The sequence below is a fragment of the Mollisia scopiformis genome, assembly GCF_001500285.1.
Source record: "Mollisia scopiformis unplaced genomic scaffold LY89scaffold_6, whole genome shotgun sequence".
NCBI classification, from domain to species: Eukaryota; Fungi; Ascomycota; class Leotiomycetes; order Helotiales; family Mollisiaceae; genus Mollisia; species Mollisia scopiformis.
In genome coordinates, this window is record NW_017263586.1 from 1,548,986 (window position 1) to 1,570,511 (window position 21,526).

General features: G+C 46.7%; 7 protein-coding genes across 7 annotated transcripts; 6 read left to right on the plus strand and 1 right to left on the minus strand.

Annotated features, from left to right (window-relative positions):
* Window positions 1–585: 585 nt before the first annotated feature.
* On the minus strand, window positions 586–1,919 carry LY89DRAFT_779498 (putative isomerase YbhE; the record flags this gene model as incomplete). The annotated part of the gene is made up of 1 exon (XM_018222298.1): window positions 586–1,919. The coding sequence occupies one exon, from the start codon at window positions 1,917–1,919 to the stop codon at window positions 756–758; it is 1,164 nt and encodes a 387-aa protein (XP_018075156.1). The 3' UTR covers window positions 586–755.
* Window positions 1,920–8,578: 6,659 nt separating this feature from the next.
* Window positions 8,579–9,793, plus strand: LY89DRAFT_705574 (aldolase; the record flags this gene model as incomplete). The annotated part of the gene is made up of 4 exons (XM_018217461.1): window positions 8,579–8,815; window positions 8,868–9,133; window positions 9,194–9,472; window positions 9,524–9,793. Exons 1-4 carry the CDS (start codon window positions 8,659–8,661, stop codon window positions 9,791–9,793), a joined length of 972 nt encoding a protein of 323 aa, XP_018075157.1. The 5' UTR covers window positions 8,579–8,658.
* Window positions 9,794–10,090: 297 nt separating this feature from the next.
* Window positions 10,091–12,251, plus strand: LY89DRAFT_716116 (uncharacterized protein; the record flags this gene model as incomplete). The annotated part of the gene is made up of 4 exons (XM_018218249.1): window positions 10,091–10,240; window positions 10,296–10,662; window positions 10,734–12,119; window positions 12,168–12,251. The coding sequence occupies exons 1-4, from the start codon at window positions 10,137–10,139 to the stop codon at window positions 12,249–12,251; spliced, it is 1,941 nt and encodes a 646-aa protein (XP_018075158.1). The 5' UTR covers window positions 10,091–10,136.
* Window positions 12,252–12,601: 350 nt separating this feature from the next.
* LY89DRAFT_579558 (ribokinase) lies at window positions 12,602–13,576 on the plus strand (the record flags this gene model as incomplete). Its single annotated transcript, XM_018209011.1, has 1 exon — window positions 12,602–13,576. The coding sequence occupies one exon, from the start codon at window positions 12,602–12,604 to the stop codon at window positions 13,574–13,576; it is 975 nt and encodes a 324-aa protein (XP_018075159.1).
* A 752-nt stretch (window positions 13,577–14,328) lies between these two features.
* LY89DRAFT_611208 (putative MFS monosaccharide transporter) lies at window positions 14,329–16,172 on the plus strand. The gene is made up of 8 exons (XM_018210575.1): window positions 14,329–14,376; window positions 14,429–14,518; window positions 14,574–14,764; window positions 14,820–14,926; window positions 14,980–15,363; window positions 15,414–15,543; window positions 15,593–15,732; window positions 15,788–16,172. The coding sequence occupies exons 1-8, from the start codon at window positions 14,335–14,337 to the stop codon at window positions 16,156–16,158; spliced, it is 1,455 nt and encodes a 484-aa protein (XP_018075160.1). The 5' UTR covers window positions 14,329–14,334; the 3' UTR covers window positions 16,159–16,172.
* Window positions 16,173–17,327: 1,155 nt separating this feature from the next.
* On the plus strand, window positions 17,328–18,344 carry LY89DRAFT_579286 (uncharacterized protein; the record flags this gene model as incomplete). Its single annotated transcript, XM_018208993.1, has 2 exons — window positions 17,328–17,755; window positions 17,807–18,344. The coding sequence occupies 2 exons, from the start codon at window positions 17,328–17,330 to the stop codon at window positions 18,342–18,344; spliced, it is 966 nt and encodes a 321-aa protein (XP_018075161.1).
* Window positions 18,345–19,015: 671 nt separating this feature from the next.
* On the plus strand, window positions 19,016–21,523 carry LY89DRAFT_716120 (HET-domain-containing protein; the record flags this gene model as incomplete). Its single annotated transcript, XM_018218250.1, has 1 exon — window positions 19,016–21,523. One exon carries the CDS (start codon window positions 19,016–19,018, stop codon window positions 21,521–21,523), a length of 2,508 nt encoding a protein of 835 aa, XP_018075162.1.
* Window positions 21,524–21,526: the final 3 nt, after the last annotated feature.

A 21,526-nucleotide genomic window follows, 5' to 3' on the forward strand; every position in this document is an offset into this window, starting at 1 on the left:
TTCCTCAGGAATGGATCAATGGGCTTATTGAGCAGCAGGACTTCTGGGTACACGACTTAATTAAGCGATGTGGCTGGTCTACAGCTAATTAATTAATAAAATTCATGATTCTGATGCCCTGAACGCACGGACTTTTGTCCCCATGTTCGTAACTACTCCCTGGGTGAAGATGACCTTCTGGATCAATTCACCTTCAATTTTTGCGCCGCAATATGGAATGAATAGTATGTATAAAAGCTAAGGATATCTGCAATATATATTCCGCTCATGCCGTTTTTCCTCCACATTCTCGTCCTCTGATCCTCTCTGTAACACCACTAAGTTTATACTTAATGGCATTGTTCTGGGCGAGCTGCACCACGATCTGCTCGTCTGACTCGACCGCAACCAGTAAAGCATCTGCTCTGAAGCAATCATCTTCTAAGTCAATTCCTTCTTGGTAAGTCCTCGTAGCCATTCTTACTATCTTCGCTGCACGATACTAAAATAGTCATTACGTAAACATATGAAGTTAGACCTCGTAGAAGTAATTCAGCCGATGATCCTGAATTACTGCTATTCAATCTTACATTAAAGCTTTCGAGGCATCTGTTTCTTGACGCAACTGATTTGACTGTGTAAAAGCTTTCAATGTGTTTCAGTACTAGTACTGGGGTAGGAAATAAGATTACTATCCATGACTTCCGTATACCTTCATGGTTTCTGCTTTGAAAAGCTCCAAACTCACTAGTGACTACTTCTACGAGGTCTTCTGTCTACAAGGAAGACAGTTGAGTGACGTTGACAGCTTCAACAACATTGCTGCCATAATCGGTCACAAGCAATGTCTTTCCATTCGGGTTAAGCGAGACTTCGCGCGGAAAGATGCCAGTGGGGATCCTTGGAAAGCCTTGTTTTCCGTTCAGAGCAGCGTTGACATCAACTACCGTCAGACCCGAAGTGGCGTTGGAGTAACCGAATCGGTTCGAGTCTGCCGTAACAATATGTCGTCCATGATTGACAAATACAAAGCTGACAGGAGAAGTGCCAACCTGTACGCTTGCGACCAGGGAGTCGGAAGAGTTGCGATAGAGCTTCCCAGTATCGAAGGCTAGAAGCATGTTGCTTTCTCGAGCATTGACCCACACATGCTTGCCGTCTGGCGAGGGTCGCACTCGCACAGGACCGCAGCCTGCATCGACGGTGACAAGTAAAGCTTGAGATGGATTGGTCTTCAGGGTTGCAACATCGAGAACACTCAACGTGCCACTTCCACCAGTGGCCGCACTTTCGCTGGTAACAAATAGCTTAGATCCGTCATGCGAGAGTGCGCTGCCGACGACTTCATGCCCAAGAGCAATGTAACCGACATATGTGCTGGATATGGAGCCGTTACTGGCCCGTTTGACGTGAAAGCTTTCGATCGTTCCAAGGAGTTCTGTGACGTTGTTTCCATCTTCAATGCTCACGAAAACATATTCGTCATCGTGAGAAACGGTGGTTTCTATGGCTGTTGCTCCCGTGTTGCCGCCCATCGTACCAGCAATCGCATCTTCCCCAGAAATCGCTTTTTCGACATCAATGGCGACTGCACCGGTCCCCACAGCTACGTAAACGGTTTTCTTGTCATGGGAAATTGCAAATCCGTTGACACTATCAATCTTTTGGTAGAACGGCGTCGGCATTGGAATGTGGCGAATTACCGTTGGTGTGAATGTTGTCGTGTTTAGGACAGTGACATTCCCTACGACAGACACGAATGCAACGTCTGGTCTAGCGTAGATAACCCCAAATGGGTATTCTGGCACAGAAACATTCGCAGTCTGAACATTGAGTACAGTCTGATTTGGAGCAACGGACTGACAGAGCGGGGCAGAGAGGGCAGCAGTAGCTGTGATGTACCCCGCTGTTGCAATCCAAGAGGCCATAGAAAGAATCATGCTGTGCAAGTCAGTGCTGTTCCGCGAGTCGAATGGTATGCTTACTTGCAGAAGTTCGGAACTCGAAAAGATTCGATTTGAGGATGAACGTTTCAAGCTTTAGGTTCGATTGAATAAACTTAATGATAAATATTGCAGTAAGAAGATGTGTTGAATTGTAGAAGTTGAGTTTTTGATGCAGGTCCTAATCAATCATTACCTGGAAGACACTTATTGTGATGAAGCATATTAAATCTCTTGGCAGTCACTCGACTTTATACTTCGATACTTCCATCGATGATGCTATCGCGAGTGAATAAAAAACCGTTAGAAAACTTCTCTCGTAGTTGCAGGATCTAGTGATGCTACCTCATATCTCAAAACGTGGAGATCGACAGCTTCTGATTGGACCCCTCACGATCGCCAAAAATCTCCGGGTGGCAACTTTACATCAAGGACTAATGTTTTAATGAGGGATTTTGACCCTCACAAGGCTGAGTAAAATGAAGTCCGCCAAGATCTGCAAGTTTTTGCGCGTCTTTAGTGGCACAGCAGACTCAGCCTCAAAGAGCGGCAAGCCGAAAATCTTACCCCCTGAAATAGCCGAGTTTACCGAGTTCTCGTGACCACAACGATCTCTTAGTACCAAAGGAACTTCTGCATGCTTTGAAGATTGAACACAACTGAATGAGTAAAGATCATCGGAGGAGTTGGGATGAAGGTAAATCGAGTTTGTTCATCCTGTGAAATTCGAATATCCCGTCCAAATGTTGAAGCATATGAGGGATAGATTAAAGCTACTCGAGGAAATGCATTTTTAAGCAATGTATGTTACACCGAATCACATCTGCATAATGGTATCAGATATCCATGTCATAAATCTACTATTCTAGCTGTTTTGATCCATAGAAGGCTATTGATTTGAACGATCATGGTCACTGCCACTTATTCTACGCAGCAGAAGATTCATGAATTGGGCACTGGACTCTGTGTAAATTTGATTTATTTCTATATCATTATTGCAACATTAAAATTATGAGAGTTCTAGCCTCTTTACTCATCCCATAAGTTGCCTTCTTAACAGAAACTAGAACTGTGACTGTCAGCTTTGACTTGCAGGCGGCGGGTCCAGGAGTCTGCTCGATATAATTAACCCTTACACAGCCTTTTGGTCCAGGGAACCACACAACCTCGTGACGTACGATCAAGGGATAGACAAGAATTATGCTACGAATGTAAGCTCGGCTCCTGCATTATCTTTGTAACCTCTCGAGCACGATCGCAGGGCCGGGCTCTTCCGATGCTAGCGGTTTTGAAATCTCTCAACAACGAAGATCAAAGATATTCTCTGAGATTGACAACATCTTAGGTGTACAGTCTGAACCAAATTGGCACACGCAATGATGAGCCACAAAGCAGAGCTGGCATTAGATTTTGCATGTCGATCATAATTTTGCTTGAAGCTTCCCTGTAAAGCTGAAAGAAAGAGAGTTACCTACACTATCTCCACGTGGAGGAATGATCATCACCAGAACATGGTGGCTGAGCAGTTTTGGGATGGCGATGGGGACGTTTCACTCAACTAAAGTGAGGTCCTACTGAAGTGTTACTCGTAGGGACAAGAGAAAGGTTGCATGGACGCGCTGGTCGGGAGGGCGGAGTTGATATTAAGCAGATAGATAGGACTTAATTCGAGTTTGGAGGCAACTACGCCTGATACCAGGCCGAAAGATGATGGTGATTGAAAGGACTAACGCTGTAGTACTGAGGGGATCTGGGAGCAAGTTAGCTTTGGACGGAAATGGGTTCTGTTGTCGAACGAGAAGGAGCATGACTGGATTAGCTGGTACTGGCATTTATCACCTCCAAATTTTAAGGATACAGTTCTTCTCTGCATACTTGTTTACATGAGCTGAGCAGTAGAGCTCTTTTGACTGGAGCTTCATGGTTGAAAGATATGTTCGTAATGAACACTTTGAGGATGACTGGCAGGGGACGAGGATGAGTTGTTATTCGCATCTTTTATGTGCTCGCAGATGCTAACCATTTGACACCAGCAGACCAGTGTAGAATTGCGAAAGAAGCTGCCCGCCTGCCAATGCTGAGAATGTATAGTTACTATGAGGAAGAATATGAGAGATTATTCTGTAGGTCGTCCAAGATTGACTTTCAATTGTTGGTTGCGATAGCCCTAAAGATTCGATGAAGATGTTATGACACAATGAATCGGTGGTATGGGAGGATTGACAGCCCTAACCCAGAGTTGTGTCATTGCATATACTCCGAAGTCTACCAGCTTGGCACATTTTTGATAGAGGTCCAGCGATAGAAGGGTGGTAGAATCTTGAAGGTCGAAATTTAGCAAGGCTGCAAAGGAGTTCGAATCCCGGCCAGAGTCATAAGAGGGTGAAATGATCAAAGATCTGAAGAACAAGAAGGGAGAAGAGAAGAGAAGAGACCACCCCTCACTTACTCCTATGTGCCACAGAAAAGACTCATATTTGCTTGTAAGTTGCTGGTCTTGAGATGCCAGTCACTTCCTATGACTTCATCCCACACCATGACTTGAGCCATGCAAATCCTCGTAGAACGAATAAACAGGCATGAACAAGAGGAAATGAGTCGAATTTGGAAGGGAAAAGGCCTTGACATGTCTGCAAAATAATGCTGGGACGAATTTCTTCCAGGAGTCCAGATTATTTCGAGTGAATGAAGATCGAAGAGCTTATCCAAAGACGAAAGAGCGGTAGCTCTGAGTTTCTGTACACATGTGTCCCGGGCTCTCGTGCTTGATCATGCTTGAGCGCTCATTGGCTTGGATAAACAAAAATAACAGGCAATGCAGACATCGTTCTTTCCTGGCACAGCTGCCAAATCGGTTAATGGCCACCTCATTGCCACCTCATTGAACTCGCGTTCTTCGAATGATGTTCGGGAACAGCCCTTCGGGTCCAGCCCTTTCCCAGAACTCTCTCAAACACCCGACAGCAGATTCTCAGCTGCATATAACTCCGACTTTGTTGCAGATCGAGAAAAAGTCGGCGAAATTCAGAGGTCTTGTGATGCCTCTGTTCGGGAAACAGTGCATGATCTTCAAGCCTGTGTTCCCTCAACTATGCTTCTTGTTGGCCATCGTGAATTATTTGTTGCATGTCGTAGAATGTTCGGCTTTCTGTATCTCTCCGAGTGTCGGGTTTATGTCAACGGAGGGTAGAGAAGATTGTCATTCTCCGGGCACTTCGCTGACAACAAAGAGACCAAACCACCACTCATGACTCTCTTTCGACAGTGACAAGACGCCGGACTCTTTCTTCCGCCCAGAGCTCATGAAGGTCCGTCTTGGATAGTAGAATGAAGGGAAGTATTCCCGCTTTCCGCGCGTACTCTACGAGCATCAGGCTCAAACCCATGAAGTGAAAGACTCCGTGAAACTCCGAAATTCTCCATCTCATCCAAGACGCGGATCCCAAGGGAATGTCTTGCGAGTTCGATAGGAGAGAAATTGAGATTGACAGACACACCGCTTTTGTTGGCTTTCATTTGCGTATGAGCAAAGCACCCCGACTGCCGAGACAACTTCTCTTATGTGACAATCCAGTACAATACTGGTGCAGCTGGGAAATATGTTGGTGATGATTGATAGTTGAGACGACTTGCATGATCTCGGAAGCAAGATGCCGCTCGGATTATCCGCCCCTCGACAAAACTTGCTGGTATTCCGAGACGATCGGGCAGCAGTCGGGAAGAGCGGAAGCAACGATGTGCAACAAATAATGAGAAAAGACTGCAAATGACGGCTCAGAAGCTCTTAATTGGTTATAACATTGAAATGGACGGTTATATTCTGCTGCTCACTCTTTGACTACCGCCTAGTAGTAACGTGGCTGGAGGAGAGTGGTTGCAAATGGGAGAATATTCGGATCACTCGTAGTATCGCGTAAAACAGGTGGAGGCAACAGCAACACCATCTGATACTTTCTCCGTAAACATCCAGCCATCATACTGACTACGAGTTGATCTGCTGTGGGAATACCAATTTAGCTCAACTTCCGACTTGGTCAAAGTCACGTGGTGAGGTATCTACGCCTACCCCCTTTTCAAAGCAAGGATTTCCTCTTGCATGAAACTGCCCATTGGTGAAAAGGTGAGCACGAGATATCAAAGCTTGCGATCTACAACCCCGCATAACCCCCAAAACTCAAGATAAGATGTTTCGGCGAGTTTCTTCACAGGCGATTCGCGAGCTCCACTAAATACCAACGTCCAATATGCCGTGAATACGACTGCCGGTCTGAAACGAGCTGCAATGCAGGCGCATGCACATAATCATAAGATCGATTTCCGATGAGATGGACTTTATAAGCCTCGTCAAATTCATTACCAAGACTATCTTCGGTTGTCCCACCTGCCCCTTTCGGCGAGTTTGCAAATGGGGCTTAGAACCATAATGCATTTTCCTGATTGGGACACCACAAGATCTTGAATGGCAGAGCTGACCTTCTTGAACGAATGCGAGATGAATGAGGTATGAGCTATTGAATTTTGTTGCACGTCGCAATTCGCGCCGAATGGTCAAAAAACCCGCCGATATTTTCCAGTTGTTCTCGATCCGGAATTTTCAATATTAAAATCGGAGGTGCTGCATAAATTACAATTACAAAATTCTCAGAGCCGAGGTAACGGAAGAACATAGTGTGATTGTTCTTGCAAACATGTGAAGGTTGTTCTCCAGGTCGTTTTGGTAAATTCATGATCGGATGCCAAGATATGCAGCTCATGTAGAGACACCAAGCTCGTGAGGGTGAAGATTTCCCTCCCAAATGTTCTACAATCAAACATTGTCCTACACTGAAGTCAATCAACGTTTTCACGTGTGGACAAGATAGCCATCGTGAATCGCCACATACCTCAAGAGGCAAAGTTGCGTTCTTCTCAGCGATGCACATGTTTCCAGAAATTGGACAAGGCTTGGTTGAAGAAAGCAAGAGCTTGGTAGTAGACCACCAACTCCTATAACTCTGCGATCTAGAATTCTGTTTTAATACTCGAGAGACACACTTGGGCGGCTGAAGTGCAGACGTCTCGGGAGCAATAACTGCATACTCCATTTATTGTTGCCATTTGTCAGCCAAAGTTGATTCTAGGATAGTGCTTCTAGTACATTCAAGGGACCATTGCCGGCGGACCTTATTATGAGCCTTAGTTGCATATCTCAAGAAGCTTCTGTAAGTATAGATGCTGCTTTTTTTGCTTACAGCAAATACTTGCGATATCTGCTTCTTCTAAGTCAACTGTAAATATTATTGCCTTCTACCTTACAACATACTTACGCGCTGGCATCACGCAATAATGAAGCCAAGATTTCGAATGAGTGTCGTCCGTTTTTCTTAATCTATATCAGAAAGCTGGATTTTGGATTTGATTCATACCAGGTCTTGTATATGCTTCTAGACCTTAATTACACATCGCGCTTCGTTTTTACTTTCAACGTTTCTCCTTCTTCGACATGACTATCTGTGTTTGCTCGGCTACGTCGTTTGTCTATGCCAGCTGACTGCAACTACTTAAATGGTGATGCTAATTTCTACTAAAGTACACACTTTTAGCCGCGTAGCTTTGGTCTGGAGGTTCTAATGTTGCACATCGCATGGTGCTACCGAGGTTCCGAGTGACTAGGCTGACCTGTCATACCAGATGTCAGGTCCGAAAATTAGCTTAGGCGAGTTTCATATGCTAAGAACAAGTTCCCGTTTTTCCTCTCGTTAGATCGTCAGCACCTAGAGTTGGACCAGTTTAAGTTGATGAGACCCTCATATTGGCGTCTTTGTTCTTGTTGACTCGAGTCAATAGGAACTTGAATTGTAATAAAGTTCAAGGGGAAGGATACTCAGGTACTTGTCGATGGATGTTTCAGCTTCATTCGCGACTCGATTTCCAACCTTGTCGACAGCTGTCGAGAAGCGATGTGCAACAAAACTCAATGGTAACAGGTTAAGCACGTGGAATTTTTTTACATATGTTGACTTGACAGAAATTACGAGGGACTATTGCTTCGATTTGCACACCAAGTTGAGCAAGACCACCTGAATAGCTTGATTTCTTTTCTTTCGTAGGGAAGAGTAAAGCCACTTGGTAGCTTCTTAAGTACACACAGTCGAGACTGTGTGTACTTGTCGCTCGAAGATGCGAAGCGGTGGGAATTGAGGTGAAGGTGTTTTATGGGAGAGAAGCTAAGTCAGCCAGAACATTTCGCTCTAGACTGAAGTTTGGCGCGGGGCGATGTGTGTCGCATAATGTTTTACCTGAATGACAGTCACAGGACCAACTTCAGACGACACGAACTGGAGATCATAGTGATCCAACGATAGACGTTGCTTCGGCTCGCACATCCGACAGCCTCACTTGCTCGCCTCGCCCTCGCGTCGGGTCGGGCTCGGCAACGCTAGCGAGCCCCTTTATGCTTTATGCAGGAACTTCACTCCACCTCCACAATTTTGGATCTTTCGTGGCATTCGCGTCGGAACCTCCTTACCAGAGAGAAAGGGACAACAGGCTCGAGTGGATCTCTGTGTCCATGTATTTCAAATGGCCGATCGCTTGTTTACTCGTGGGGATTAGTGGCGGAGGGGTAGCTCTTTGGCTTTCAATGACATTTTGCCTACCCCTCCATTTTCTTTCTTGAAACAACTTTTTAACAAACTTCATTCTGATTTTAAGTAATTCTTTACAGAGTCAAATAATTACTTCCAAATCTCCCAAGATGACGATCACAAACGGTTCCAAGGTTGGAAAGCCATTTCCTCCCGGTGTTCACGTCCCGAGCTTAACATGGTTCAAAGACACCCCAGAGCAGGAAATTGACTGGGAAGTCCAAAAGAAGCATCTCAGCTTCTTGATTGAATCTGGTCTGCATGGAAGTACGTCCGCCCCATTATCTGCATCTTCTTCGCATTACTAATGAGTTTCTAGTCGTCATCGCTGGTACGAACGGTGAAGCAGTGACCCTCAGCTCTTTAGAAAAGGCACAACTGGTAAAGACAACAAGGGAACTTGCGGTCCAACTCGGTCGTCCAGATTTGACTGTCATCTTGGGCTGTGGCGGAGGATCAACACAACAAGTCATAGCAGAGACGAGGTTGGCGAAAGAATCGGGTGCTGATTTTGCACTGGTTTTGGTTCCAAGTTATTTCCATTTTGCTATAAATGAAGATGCTATCATTGCATTTTTCGACGAGGTTCGTACTCACTTTTATGTTGTATATGGGAAGTTCCTATTGATTAATTTGATATCACAGCTTGCATCTGCGAGTCCCATCCCGGTTTTGATCTACAACTTCCCAGGCGTGTCTTCAGGACTTGATTGCAATTCAGAGATCCTCGAGAAATTGGGCCACCACCCAAATATCGTAGGTGTCAAGTTGACGTGCGGTGGCATTGCGAAGGTAGCTCGTGTTCGGTCTCGATTTGCACCAGAAACTTTCTGTGCACTGGCTGGACAGAGTGATTGGTTATTGCCCGCAATCTCATGTGGTGGCACCGGCACCATTACTGGACTTGCGAATATTTATCCAAGAGTAAGTGTCCATTCCATCTCTAGAGGCGGTGTATCGCTGACAAATATGCAGGCATGCATAGAGCTGTACAATCTTGCTGGGGGTGGAAGCAAAGAAGCAGAGCAAGCTCAAATTGATCTCGCAGCTGTAGAATGGGGATTTGCGAAGGGCGGAATCAATGGGACGAAATGGGTGGTGGCAAAGTATTTGGGATATCCTGAGGCGAGCTGTCATACTCGACGTCCATATCCGCGATATAGCGATGCGAAGAAGCAGGCATGGATTTTGGAGACGATGAGACCTTTGGAAGCGAAGGAGAAGGCTTTGAAGAAAATTGCATGAGCGTAAGGAAATAGGGGAATGGTACAGGCGTTGGGAATAAGCACTAAACTCAGAGATGCTATTGCTGCCGTCATTAATAATGACGAGCCTTTTCGCGCCTTCATGTTCAGTGAATGATGCAGTGAGATCTAGCCTGTTGACGCTATAAATATAGGGATGAAGACCTTAAAGAGGAGCCTGGCTGCACGAGCCAATTCAGGCTAGTACCCTAACCGTTTACAGCCTAGTCCCCCACACCCCACTCTCCGCCCTCGATTTTTCTCCCCTGATCTTCATTTTGCCTTGCTAACTCACTCACCCATCCACCAACCACAGCGTTGTCCAGCGGGAAGCTAGAGATGGTATGGCCTCAGTCACTCACTCTTCACCCGGAGACCCCAGCTCAGGGTCCGGATCCAACGTGAATCGTCGTCCTCCAAGGTCGAAGCAGGGTTGTTTGACATGTCGGAAAGTCTATCAACCAAGAAGGTTCTAAAGTCCCTACTGCTAACAACATATACAGACGTCGGAAAGTACGTTGTAACGAACAGAAACCACGATGTTCTCATTGCGAGCGTCTCAACCTCCAATGCAGTTGGAGACCAGTCACGAGTTCGAGCATAAACCAGATGCCAAGACAGCCGTCTGAAAACGGCAATCATAGACAGACGGATATCAACTCTGGGACTATCAATGAAAGTCTTTCGATGACGGCGGGCGCAGTTGATTTGAGCCAAATGAGACAGCCTGTGGATGGCTCGTTCAACGACATGTTCGACTATGCAAGTTTTATGTGGGATCATGAATTGGAAAATGGGACTATGCAGCCAAATCGCTGGCGAGACCTGGGATTTACAGATATGGATGTTCTGAGGCAAAGAGATGAAGTGGTATGTAACCAAACGCTGCCGTACAAGTAGCTCCTCCATAATATGAAGATACTCTCCTGACTCTTACCAAGGAAGAAACAAACTCCATGAATTCCTCGTTTCTACCAAATGGTCAGAACATGAACTTTCGAGATCAAATCTCTTCTCTGGATCCTGCAGAGCTCTCGGCAAGTCGAAGAACCGGATTTGAGTCCTCAGACTCTAATGGGAATGCCTTCGAAGAGCGGATGCTGAAAGATTACTTCGTCCGTACCGTGGTTCCACCCATTATCGCGCAAGTCGAAACTCAGTTCAGGTGGGCTTCCATGAGACAGCTCTTAATTTCAATGTCAGCTAGCTCTGCAATGGTACATTACGCAATTTTGGCCTTCTCAGAGCTTCTCCTTGGCCGAAAGTCCTACACCCAGGCGCCAAAATACCAGAAGTGGTATGATAGTGCTAGGCTCGAACTTTCCCGACAGAGGACTGAGGGGATCTTCTCAGGTGCGAGCCCGTCATCGACAATATTTGAGCATATGCTTGCAGCTTTGTTCTTTCTAAGCTACATCGATCTACTCGAAGGCAGGATTGTTGATGCACATGCAAATTTAAAAGAAGCATACGAGGCTTTTCAAGTGGCAGACAAGTCTCAACTGCGAATGGTCAGCAAACGTCTTATCTCATGGATGCGACTTTTAGATGCTCGAGCCGTGACTGCTGGCGGCGAGGGTCTCTTTCTTTTGGACAACGATGATATTGTTGCTCAGCCATCACCAGCAAGCACTGACATGACCGAGTCTGGAGGCAATAGCAATGATATTGGAGAGGCTAATGTTGAGGATGTTCTCTTTGACACCCTCTACCAACCCGGCTTCTTTTTTTTCCAACGAATACAATCATTCATGGGCCGCATATCAAAGATAGATCCCTGGCATCGCTCACGAGGGACTGTGGAAGATGAGACAGAGGTCATGAGTATTGCTGCCAAGATCTCTCGTGACCTTGGCACACTCTGGGAATCTCGGCCACCACTTATGGACTATGCCTTGAACGGGAACCTCACGTCGGCTCACATTTCTCGTAGCCTAGTCTTCACCATCACGAGAACATTTCGCACTTACTTTGCGAACTACAATGCATCAAAGATCCACCTACATCGCGTCGCTTACAAGCATCTGCCACTATCGGCTGACACCGAGCAAGCGATTTCCAACATTCGAGACACAGCTCGCTTGATGGTGGAAGTTGGTGCCGCGTCAGGGCCAGAACAAGAAATGCTCCCAGTAAACATGCTTTGGCCTCTGCTGATGTGGGGTACTGAGGAGAATGATCCCGAGGCGAGGGACTGGATTATTGTGCAAATTAATAATATGGAACAGGTGGCTACTAATGCAAAGATCACGGCTCAAGTGCTGCAAGAGGTCCAGAAGAGGCAAGATGTCTCGAAGCAGCGAGTTGATGTGCGGACGGTCATGCATGTAAGTTTTCCTCTCATGTGACTCTTCAGTCTCACTATGGAGGGTTAGGCGTCTAGTGATGCTTCATCATACATTTCTTCACACCCCTCAGTAGCCAAAGCAGAAAGGGCTTTCCTTGAATTACAACGCTAACTTGTCGGGCAGGATATATTCAACTCGTGCTTTGCCATCGTCTGAACCGCGCCTAGAGGAATGCAATACCTAGCTAGTCATCCACGATCTGGAGACCCCGAAGAAGCCATCCCTGGAACATATCCGTGTCAGTCAATAAAAGTAAGGGAGGATCCTTGAGGCTGGTCCAAACAGCCGATGCGACGCGAGATGACCCTATTATGGGAAGTTGACTCCATTATCTGAGCATCGATGTCAACGAGAGCAATTGAAGAAGCCCGAGCATGCTGTTAGAAGGGAATTGTAACTCCGCATGTTCCGCCCGTTCTCTCCAGACACCCTTGTCTCCTTACGCTCGCAGCACCTCCAAGATGTCAGCTGACCCGGAGCCCTTACCTCTTCCCGTCATAGCCGTGATTGGGTCTCTCAACGCAGACCTCACAACATACACATCACGAATACCATCTGGCGGCGAGACATTACACGCAAATTCATTCAAAGTTGGCTCGGGAGGAAAGGGTGGCAATCAAACATGTGCCTGCGCGAAGTTGTCTCGGACATCTAAAGATATTCAAAATGGATCTGCGATAATCAAGATATTTGGAGCTGTAGGAAATGATGCACATGGCTCCATGATCCTTCACGACTTACAGGCTTCCGGCGTCGATACATCAGGAGTTTCAATGAAAGACGGCGTCGAAACTGGCGTTGCAGTAATCCTAGTGGAAGAAGAGTCAGGCGAGAACCGCATCTTGCTCAGTGCTGGTGCCAACTATTCTCTACAACCTTCACAATTCTCATTACTTCCATTACCATTACCATCTCTGATCATTCTCCAGCTCGAGATACCGGTTCCGACGACGTTAGAGATTCTGCGAACGGCGAGAACTCAGAACATGGAAGTCTTGCTCAACCCAGCGCCTGCAATACCACTTCCCGAGGAAGCTTATGTTGGACTGGCCCATTTGGTTGTGAACGAGACAGAAGCAGTAATTCTATCAGGCTGCAGCCCTGGAGATATCGAGGATGAGAAAAAGCTGCCAGATGTGGCAAGAATCTTTCACGGTCGAGGAGTAAAGAATGTTATCATTACTTTGGGCGGGAGAGGAGTATTCTTTTCCAGTGGAGAAGGAAACAATGGCTTGCTTAAAGCGAGGAAAGTGGAGGTTGTTGATACTACAGCTGCAGGAGATACCTTCGTGGGAGCGTATGCGTTGGAGGTTGTCAAGGGAGAGTTTGATATCAAGAGCGCGGTTGAGAGGGCGAATATGGCTGCTGCAAAGACTATTGGGAAGAGAGGAGCGCAGAGCTCGATTCCTTGGGCTGATGAGCTGGACAGTAGTTGAGTGTCAATGTGGGAAAGAATCTGAATGTCACAGTACATAACAGAGTTGTGTGGTTTGGCCTTAATATGTGCTGGAATATTAACTTGTTTGCTACCCGTTTCACGCTTGTATTTATTCATAAATTCTACACTAATGTCCTTGAAGGACAAATCTTGCTTGAGGACTCGTCGCATTGTCTTTTGTGTTCTGACATTCTGGCGACTGATACATATTCGAAGCACGAAGGGACTTGGAGTCTTCGTTGCTCTAGAACGTTGTGGGGGCAGGCTGACCATTTTCTTCCCATTACCTGATATCACTCTACAATATTCAATGTTTCTTGCATCCTCCAGTCTCGTAATTCACCACCTGACATCCAACGACTCCACAGCCCCTATCCCCAAACCACTTAGCCTAAGCGACGAAGCGACCCGACCTTCTCCCGACCCTTCAGAACGCGACGCGACCCGACACCAACCGACCAAGTCTCCATCACAATTGGGTGGGATCCCCGGCCTTCCCAGCAATGCGTCCTCTTCTCCACCCCACAGTCCCCATTCCCCAAATCCCCACATCCCAGGACCAACGTGCTGGGTGCCCCAGCGCCAAGCCGTGCATGAGGAGACTTCATTTATATAATAGAGACGCGATGTTCCTTTCTTTTCTTTTGCTACTACCGGTCTCGTGGAATCTTGTTTAGTGCTTTTCCAAAGTTTGGGATCGACGTTGTCGTCGGTCTTTTGTTGGTTAATATGGTTCAGACGCTCGATGGGTATACGATGGGTGTGGCGGCTTTTGCTGCTATTGGGACTTTTCTGTTTGTATGTGTAATGCAAGTTGATGGAAGAGAGTGTGTTGATGGTGTTGGTATAGGGATTCGATTCGGGTATCGTGACGACGACTATCGCGCATCAGAGTTGGAAGGATTATTTCAACCATCCTACGACGGCTCAAACCGGCGCAGTAAGCTCCCTTGCCTCCCCTCTCTGCGGAAGACAGCTGGACTGACATGAGATAGGTGGTAGCAACATACATCGCTGGTGAATGCGTCGGTGGAATTTTCCAGATTTTCGCTGGTGATAGACTCGGTCGACTCAGACTCATGCAACTCATGTGCATCATCGTCACAATAGGCACTGTTCTTCAAACTGCGTCTGTGAATTTTGGAATGTTCCTTGCCGGTCGGATTTTTGCTGGTATGGCAGTCGGGTGAGTACTTGCTGTACTTCGACAAGGATTAAAGTTGTGCTGATAAGTGATAAAGAGGACTCATTGGAACCGTTCCTGTGTATCTTAGTGAGATATCAGCTCCGCATCATAGAGGTCTTATTGGAGGTATTTCAGGTTGTGGTATCTCTTTTGGCACCATGAGTAAGTGATCCCTTTGATTGCTCCGCAGAACTCATGATGCTAATTGACCACAGTGAGCAACTGGGTCGGATTCGCATGCAGCTACGCCCCCTACGGAGCAACACAATGGCGCCTGCCTCTCGGTCTCCAGATTCCCTTTGGCATCATCCTCTTCATCGGTCTCCTAACCTTCATGCCCGACTCCCCTCGCCAACTTGTCCGAGATGGCCAAATCGAAAAGGCTCGTCGCGAGTTCATTAAGATTCGAAGAGACCTCAATGCAGATGAGGTGCATCAAGAGTTCGCGTTCATGCAGACGCAGATTGAGTATGAGATGCAGAGGGAGATCAAGAGTTACAGAGAGATTTGGAGGTTGTTCAAGCACCGGGTATTGGTTGCTGTTGGGGTTCAGACGATGACTTCTCTTACTGGGACGAATGTTATTTCGTACTATCAAAGTGAGAAAAGCCCTTCTCTGTCTCGGGATCGCAAGCTAATGCAGGTGCAGCGATCTTGTATAAGTCCCTGGGTATAAGTTCGACGACGATCCTCTGCTTGGCAGCTGTTTATGGCACTGTTGGATTTCTTTGCAATTGTCTCACCTCAGCTTTCTTGACTGATCAGTGGGGTCGTCGCAAGTATGTTCCCTTCTCATCTACATCAAGCCTCGAACTAAATAAATTTTAGGATGCTCATCTCCGGCCTAGCTGGAATCGTCATCGTCGAAATCTACGCTGCCATCATGCAAATGAAATTCCAAAACACAGAAAACTCAGTCGGAAAAGCCTTCGCTGTCCTCGGCATCTACCTCTTTGCTGTCGTATACTGTAAGTTTCCTTCCCTTCTCCTTCCCTTACCCTCACACCAACTAACATCACAAAGACGGCATGATCAACAGCACAACCTGGACCTACGGCGCCGAAATCCTGCCCATCGCCCTACGCTCCAGAGTAATGGGTCTCGGCGCGCTCGGCCACTTCGTCGTCAACGTCGCCATCACCGAAGCCGGCCCGACAGCCTTCGCCAAGATCAAACAGAACTATTACTACGTGTTTGTAAGCTGTTCGTTTTTCTTCTTGGTGATGGCGTACTTCTTTTTCCCGGAGACGAAGCAGAGAAGTTTGGAGGAGATTGCGGCTGCGTTTGGGGATAAGGTTGTTTTGCCAGATGAGAATGGGGTGGCGGTTGAGGAGGCGATTTTTAGGGATAAGGGGGATAGTGAGGAAGTTGAAGTTGTGAGGGAGAGGGTTTGATGAAGAATATAGAGTGATTGAATGCAAGCTTTTACTGAATATGCTTTGTCTGCGAAATGATGTGTTTTTAAAAGGTATCTCAATCTCCTCCAGAAAGGAAGTCCCCTGTAGCCTGGTTGCTTCAGGCTAGTGTTAGCCTGAACTTTAGCGATACCTCAGCGTCGGATTCCATTTCAGAGGCGAAACCTTTTCTCTTTCTCTTCATACGAATTAGACTTCAAGGTCAGCTCAGATTGTATCCTCGTGGGCGATACTGTGTGAAACCCTGCGTCTTATATCGTCGAGTCGATAAGTCGAGCCATTGATGGTAACAATTCCGAGACCCTGCATGCTCTCACCGAAGCCGCGCGAGGCACAGCACCTAGAAGATCCTACAAGCCGATAATGTACCACAATGGACGCCACAACTTTACATCGCTGACCATGCGTGATCCTTCAAGTGAGGGGTCATCAAATCTCAAGAGAAGGCGACGAATCAAGAGTTGTGGATAAGTGTCTCAAGATCCAACTCGTTGCTGTCATTATCTGAGACGTTTTCAGCCACCGTATCTGCACAGCTACGAAAATGGAACATGCTGGGCTTTCACGTGTTGAGTTGTCAATCGTGTTTGTCCTTTCGGCGTTGTTTCGGTGTACCAATTGCCTTGAGGCGTCCTGCGGCAAGGAATGATCATGGCGGCGTGAGGCTCTATAGTAGGTAAGGTGTTTTTGAACGACAGCCTCAACAATGTGTTTGATTCTTACATGAATACATCCTTTTAACTTATTTCCTGAAACTTATATTCGCAAAACGAAATTCATATCTTGTTGCAACTTCGAGACTTAAAGGTTGCTTATAATTGTGTTGCATGAAGAGCAGAACCACAGCCTCGTGCTCTGTCGCTAGGCTACAGCCCAACGAGGCTCGAGTACATTCCTGAGCTCAAACCACTGCAATCCAGATTTTGGATCAAACGATGGGTTCCTCACTATCCAAGGTCTTCGGCCGAAAAGATGTAACAGATGAAACCTATCACAACAACCCCCAGTCAACCAAAACTGTGCGTGAGCGACTCGTTGAAACTAGATGGAAGCATACAGCCTCGATAGGCAGTGAGGGAGATGAGGTACGAGTTGTGCCTTACCATCCTCAAGTCAACGGTTCCGATGAGTACTACGATGATGAGGAGATGATTCAATTCATATCGACTCTCTCCTTGGTTGAATACAATCAACCTCCCCCGAAAGCCGTTCCAGCGCAGCCTGGCACTCCTGATCCCTTCCGAGAATTCTTCCTCCAGCTTCAAGCGCATGCAACGCCAGGACTTTCTAGCTGGGGGAAGAGTCCAGCCAAGGGCAAGATTCCAGGCTTGAGAAAGGACGACACAGCAAAGAAGCAAGAGTGTGTCATCTGCGTGGAAGAGAAACCTCTTCAACACTTCCCCAAAATCACAGATTCATGTCAACACCCAGATCAAATATGCCTAGTATGCGTGCAGAACTGGCTGGCACGCGAAGCAGATAATACAGACTGGGACAAGATACATTGCGTGGCCTGCAAAGAAATTGTTCCCTACAACCATATGAAGAGACTAATGACAAAAGCCGCATTCGAGAAGTGAGCTCCCCTTCATCTGTCAATATTCATACTGACTTCGCGTACTTGCAGGTACGACCAATATTCCCGCAACGCAACCTTGAGCAAGATGCCCAATTTTCGCTGGTGTATATCATCATCCTGCTCTTCTGGCCAGATCCACGAAATCGACACTGATGGATACATCTTCTATTGCGGAGCATGCTATACCAAAACTTGCGTTATTCACAATGTCCCTTGGCATGAAGGAGAAACTTGCACAGAGTATGACTACAGGCAAGATCCGAAGGTGAAAGCGGCGGAGGAACGAGCTTCCAAGATTGAGATTAAGGGAAGTTCGAAACCGTGTCCGGGACCAGGGTGTAAGGTTAATATTACGAGGAATGGAGGTTGTGAACACATGAAATGTGAGCTTATTTTCGAGTTGTGGGATGCGAGGGTGAATGAGAATGCTGATAGTAGACAGGTACGAGATGTAATTATGAGTTCTGTTGGCAGTGTTTGGCGGATTTCGATCAGATTCGGAAGAATGGGAATTCGTTCCATGAGAAGAGTTGCAAGTTGCACTCGGAGAATTTGCCAGATCATTAGCATCATTCATTACTGGTAGAGGTATGGGTTTCTTGTTTGAGCATTCGCTATCTCATGGGTAGACGAAAGTAGATGGCGATTATAACAGATGCGAACATTCAAGCGGCCATAGAGTCAGTCAGATATCTGCACTTTGCGCACGGTGAGAGCCTTGGGCGCGGTCTGCGCTGAATGCGCTGTACGCGCTACATGCGCATTTTGCGGGTGAAGGTTGGGATCGTCAAAAATAGGGTGCATGCATAAGGCCAAGGCTGAGAGGTATAGGTGGCTTTGGAATGAGTTCCGTTAATTATCCTACATTAAGCAGCTCTAGATTCTTAGTTTGGTTAATCGTTTTGAACGTCAAATGATAGCAGAGTCAAGAAAAGAATATATTCACGTGACCAGGCTAGCATAAATCGAGGTATCTAATCAATTCTGATGACTTCGGGATTTTAACTTCGTCGTTATTTACTGAATGGTCTTTTTTGATTCATTGCTAAAGTCACGGCTGCCATATCCCGTCATTGAGAGCTACTTCATACCCGTTCACGTGACTTGCTATTGAAGGAAGCTCCTGCATGTTTCAGGCCACAAATTGCTTAGCGCTTACCTTTTCTCCTATCAAGCTTCACTCTCTGCTAAACTTTTATCATCGACTCCTATTTCCCACATCAAAACCTACTTCGTATAAAGAAGTTCCTCCTGAAAATGATCTGCAAAGAATGCGAACGTCTAAACGTCGAGGATTTATTTCAGCAAGCACACAACTCTCCTGCGCATATCATACTGCACTCATCCTATGAGCTTCTCGAAACAGCAGCCAAGAATGGCTGTGACACTTGTCGAACATTCTATAATCACTTCAATGGCAATTTCAAAGACCTGAAGAAGAAGCTGTCTGAGCTCGAAAATGATGGCTCAGCCTTGCCAATCGTCGTCTTCCTTCAGATGGCATTCTCGCAGCAGAATGGGAAAAGACCAATCGTCAAACTTCATGTCCAGATTGGCGACCAGCCTGATAGACCAGGTGTCGAGCAGATGAAGATCTCATTTCGTGTTTCTTTGTCTTGGGCTGCGAGTATGGTTGACATACCCCTAGTTGGAATCTACGTGCTAAAGGTAATTCTAGGTCTGGAAAAAGAGACTAGACAAGCAGCATTTGAACTTCGATATATCGAGATTGACCATGATCTGGGCTCGGACCAGAATTTTGGTATCGCTCAAGGCTGGATTCGAAATTGTTGCAATGATCATGACCCCGCCATTTGCCCCGCATTGCGGGATGTCAACCTTCCAACGAGACTCATTTACGTTGGACCTCCTGACAATCATGACCAACTACGTCTGATACAGACCTCCAAGACCGAGAAAGGACGGTACTTGGCTCTGTCGCATTGTTGGGGTCCTCCAGGAACGAAGAAATTACTTACCACCACGGAAACCCTTGAGTCTCGCTTGGCATCTATCGACCAAAGCGAAATGCCAGCAAATTTCTCTGATGCAGTAATCATTACTCGAAGACTTGGATATAGATACCTATGGATCGACTCATTATGCATTATTCAGGATTCCAAGACGGACTGGGAAACGGAAAGTCAGAACATGGGTAACATTTACACCAATGCTGCTATAACACTGGCCGCTGCGGCTGCGACGAGTGGTGAGGGTGGTATGCTCACCAAAGGCTATCAACCTGTCTCAAATGATAAACTGAATCCGAAGAACTGGTTCCTGACAGACTCCATTGGAAGATCGCACGTTGCATTTGCTCAGGATAATTCCCAATCTGGAATTGCTCAAGCGAAGTCCGTCCTTTCATCTTGCCGCATAAAACTCAACTCAGACGACGAAGCACAAAGCATCATCCTAGACCCCCTGACAGAGTTTTCTGACTTGGAAGAAAATTGGTTCCGTTGTACAGTCTTGGGACCATTGGCACTTCGAGGATGGTGCCTTCAAGAAAAGCTTTTGTCACGACAAATCCTATATTATGGGAATCGCCAAATCTATTGGCAATGCGCGTCAGCTCGTAAAGCTGCAGACGGGGAAGATGTTCCAGCTTCAGCAGCAAGATCCGAAGCCAACATCGGAAACGAAGTATCAGATTGGCCAGATATTCTCTCTTTGAGAGAACTCCATCAACAAGCTGTGGATTCTGGCTCCCTAGAGAAGCGTGAAGCTGTGGAAATCAAAATTTACAAGACGTGGCATAATGTCCTTTTCCTGTTCATTAATCGCCGCCTCACTTACGACTCGGACCGACTTCCTGGGTTAGCCGGTATGGCAACACTGATTCATGAACTCACTGATGATCGCTATGTCGCCGGCTTTTGGTTGAAGTACCTCCCGGTAAGTCTGCTCTGGACACAGACCAAGTCAGTACTCCGGGAAGACGCCCCTCGATTTATTGCCGATCGATACGAACTCGAGAAACCGGAATGGGAAAAGAAGGACTCAAAACATACGGGTCCCAGTTGGAGTTGGTGTTCAGCGAATATCAATGATGTTCTCGATTTCTGGGCTGATCATAACGAGGAGTATCGAACGAGATTCTGGCGTCAACAAGATGTAGAGATCGTAGATGTTAACGTAGATCTGGTGGGCGAGAATCCTTTTGGACAAGTGAAATCTGGAGAGCTTGTTCTGAAGGGGTATACATATCCGAGATGGGATGTTCGATGTCTTGACCAGGGACCGCTTGGGGGCTTAAGGGTATACAGCTCTTTGATTCTAGGGTTCTGTCCGCATAGTCCATGGAACAGAGATCGAGGGAACGATTCTGGGTGTGAAGATCGAGCGGTGCTGTGGGATTATTGGCCGAGACAAGCAATGTCGCCTCCTGTCAGGACATGGAAACATATTCTGCGCTGGTTGGTTGAGCTTTTCACTCTTCTACTGTGGCAGGGTCTTTCAGGATTCAGTCGCGAGAGAGGGAGAACGGATTGTGGTGCTTGTAATGAGTATTTATGCATGCATATTCTATCTCTCGTGGAGAAAAGAGCAGGGAAAGATGGAATGTACGAGGCTGATCTTTACTCGTTGGTGCTCGAGCCAGTGCCTGGTGATAAGGAGAAATACCGGCGGATTGGCATGGCGAGGAAGGGAACGTATGTCACGGAAGATGAGTTCTTAGCTTCGAAGACCCTAGACACGAATGAGAGAAGGCTTCCTAAGATCTTCAGTGAGTGGAAATGTCAAGAGGTTGTGGTCATTTGAATA

Excerpts from the sequence above, each read along its gene's own strand:
- LY89DRAFT_611208 (XM_018210575.1), top strand. The coding sequence starts at position 14,335 with ATGGGTGTGGCGGCTTTTGCTGCTATTGGGACTTTTCTGTTT. Across the intron at positions 14,519-14,573 it reads CGACGGCTCAAACCGGCGCA|GTGGTAGCAACATACATCGC; the intron begins GTAAGCTCCCTT and ends GACATGAGATAG. Across the intron at positions 15,364-15,413 it reads TGTTATTTCGTACTATCAAA|CGATCTTGTATAAGTCCCTG; the intron begins GTGAGAAAAGCC and ends ATGCAGGTGCAG.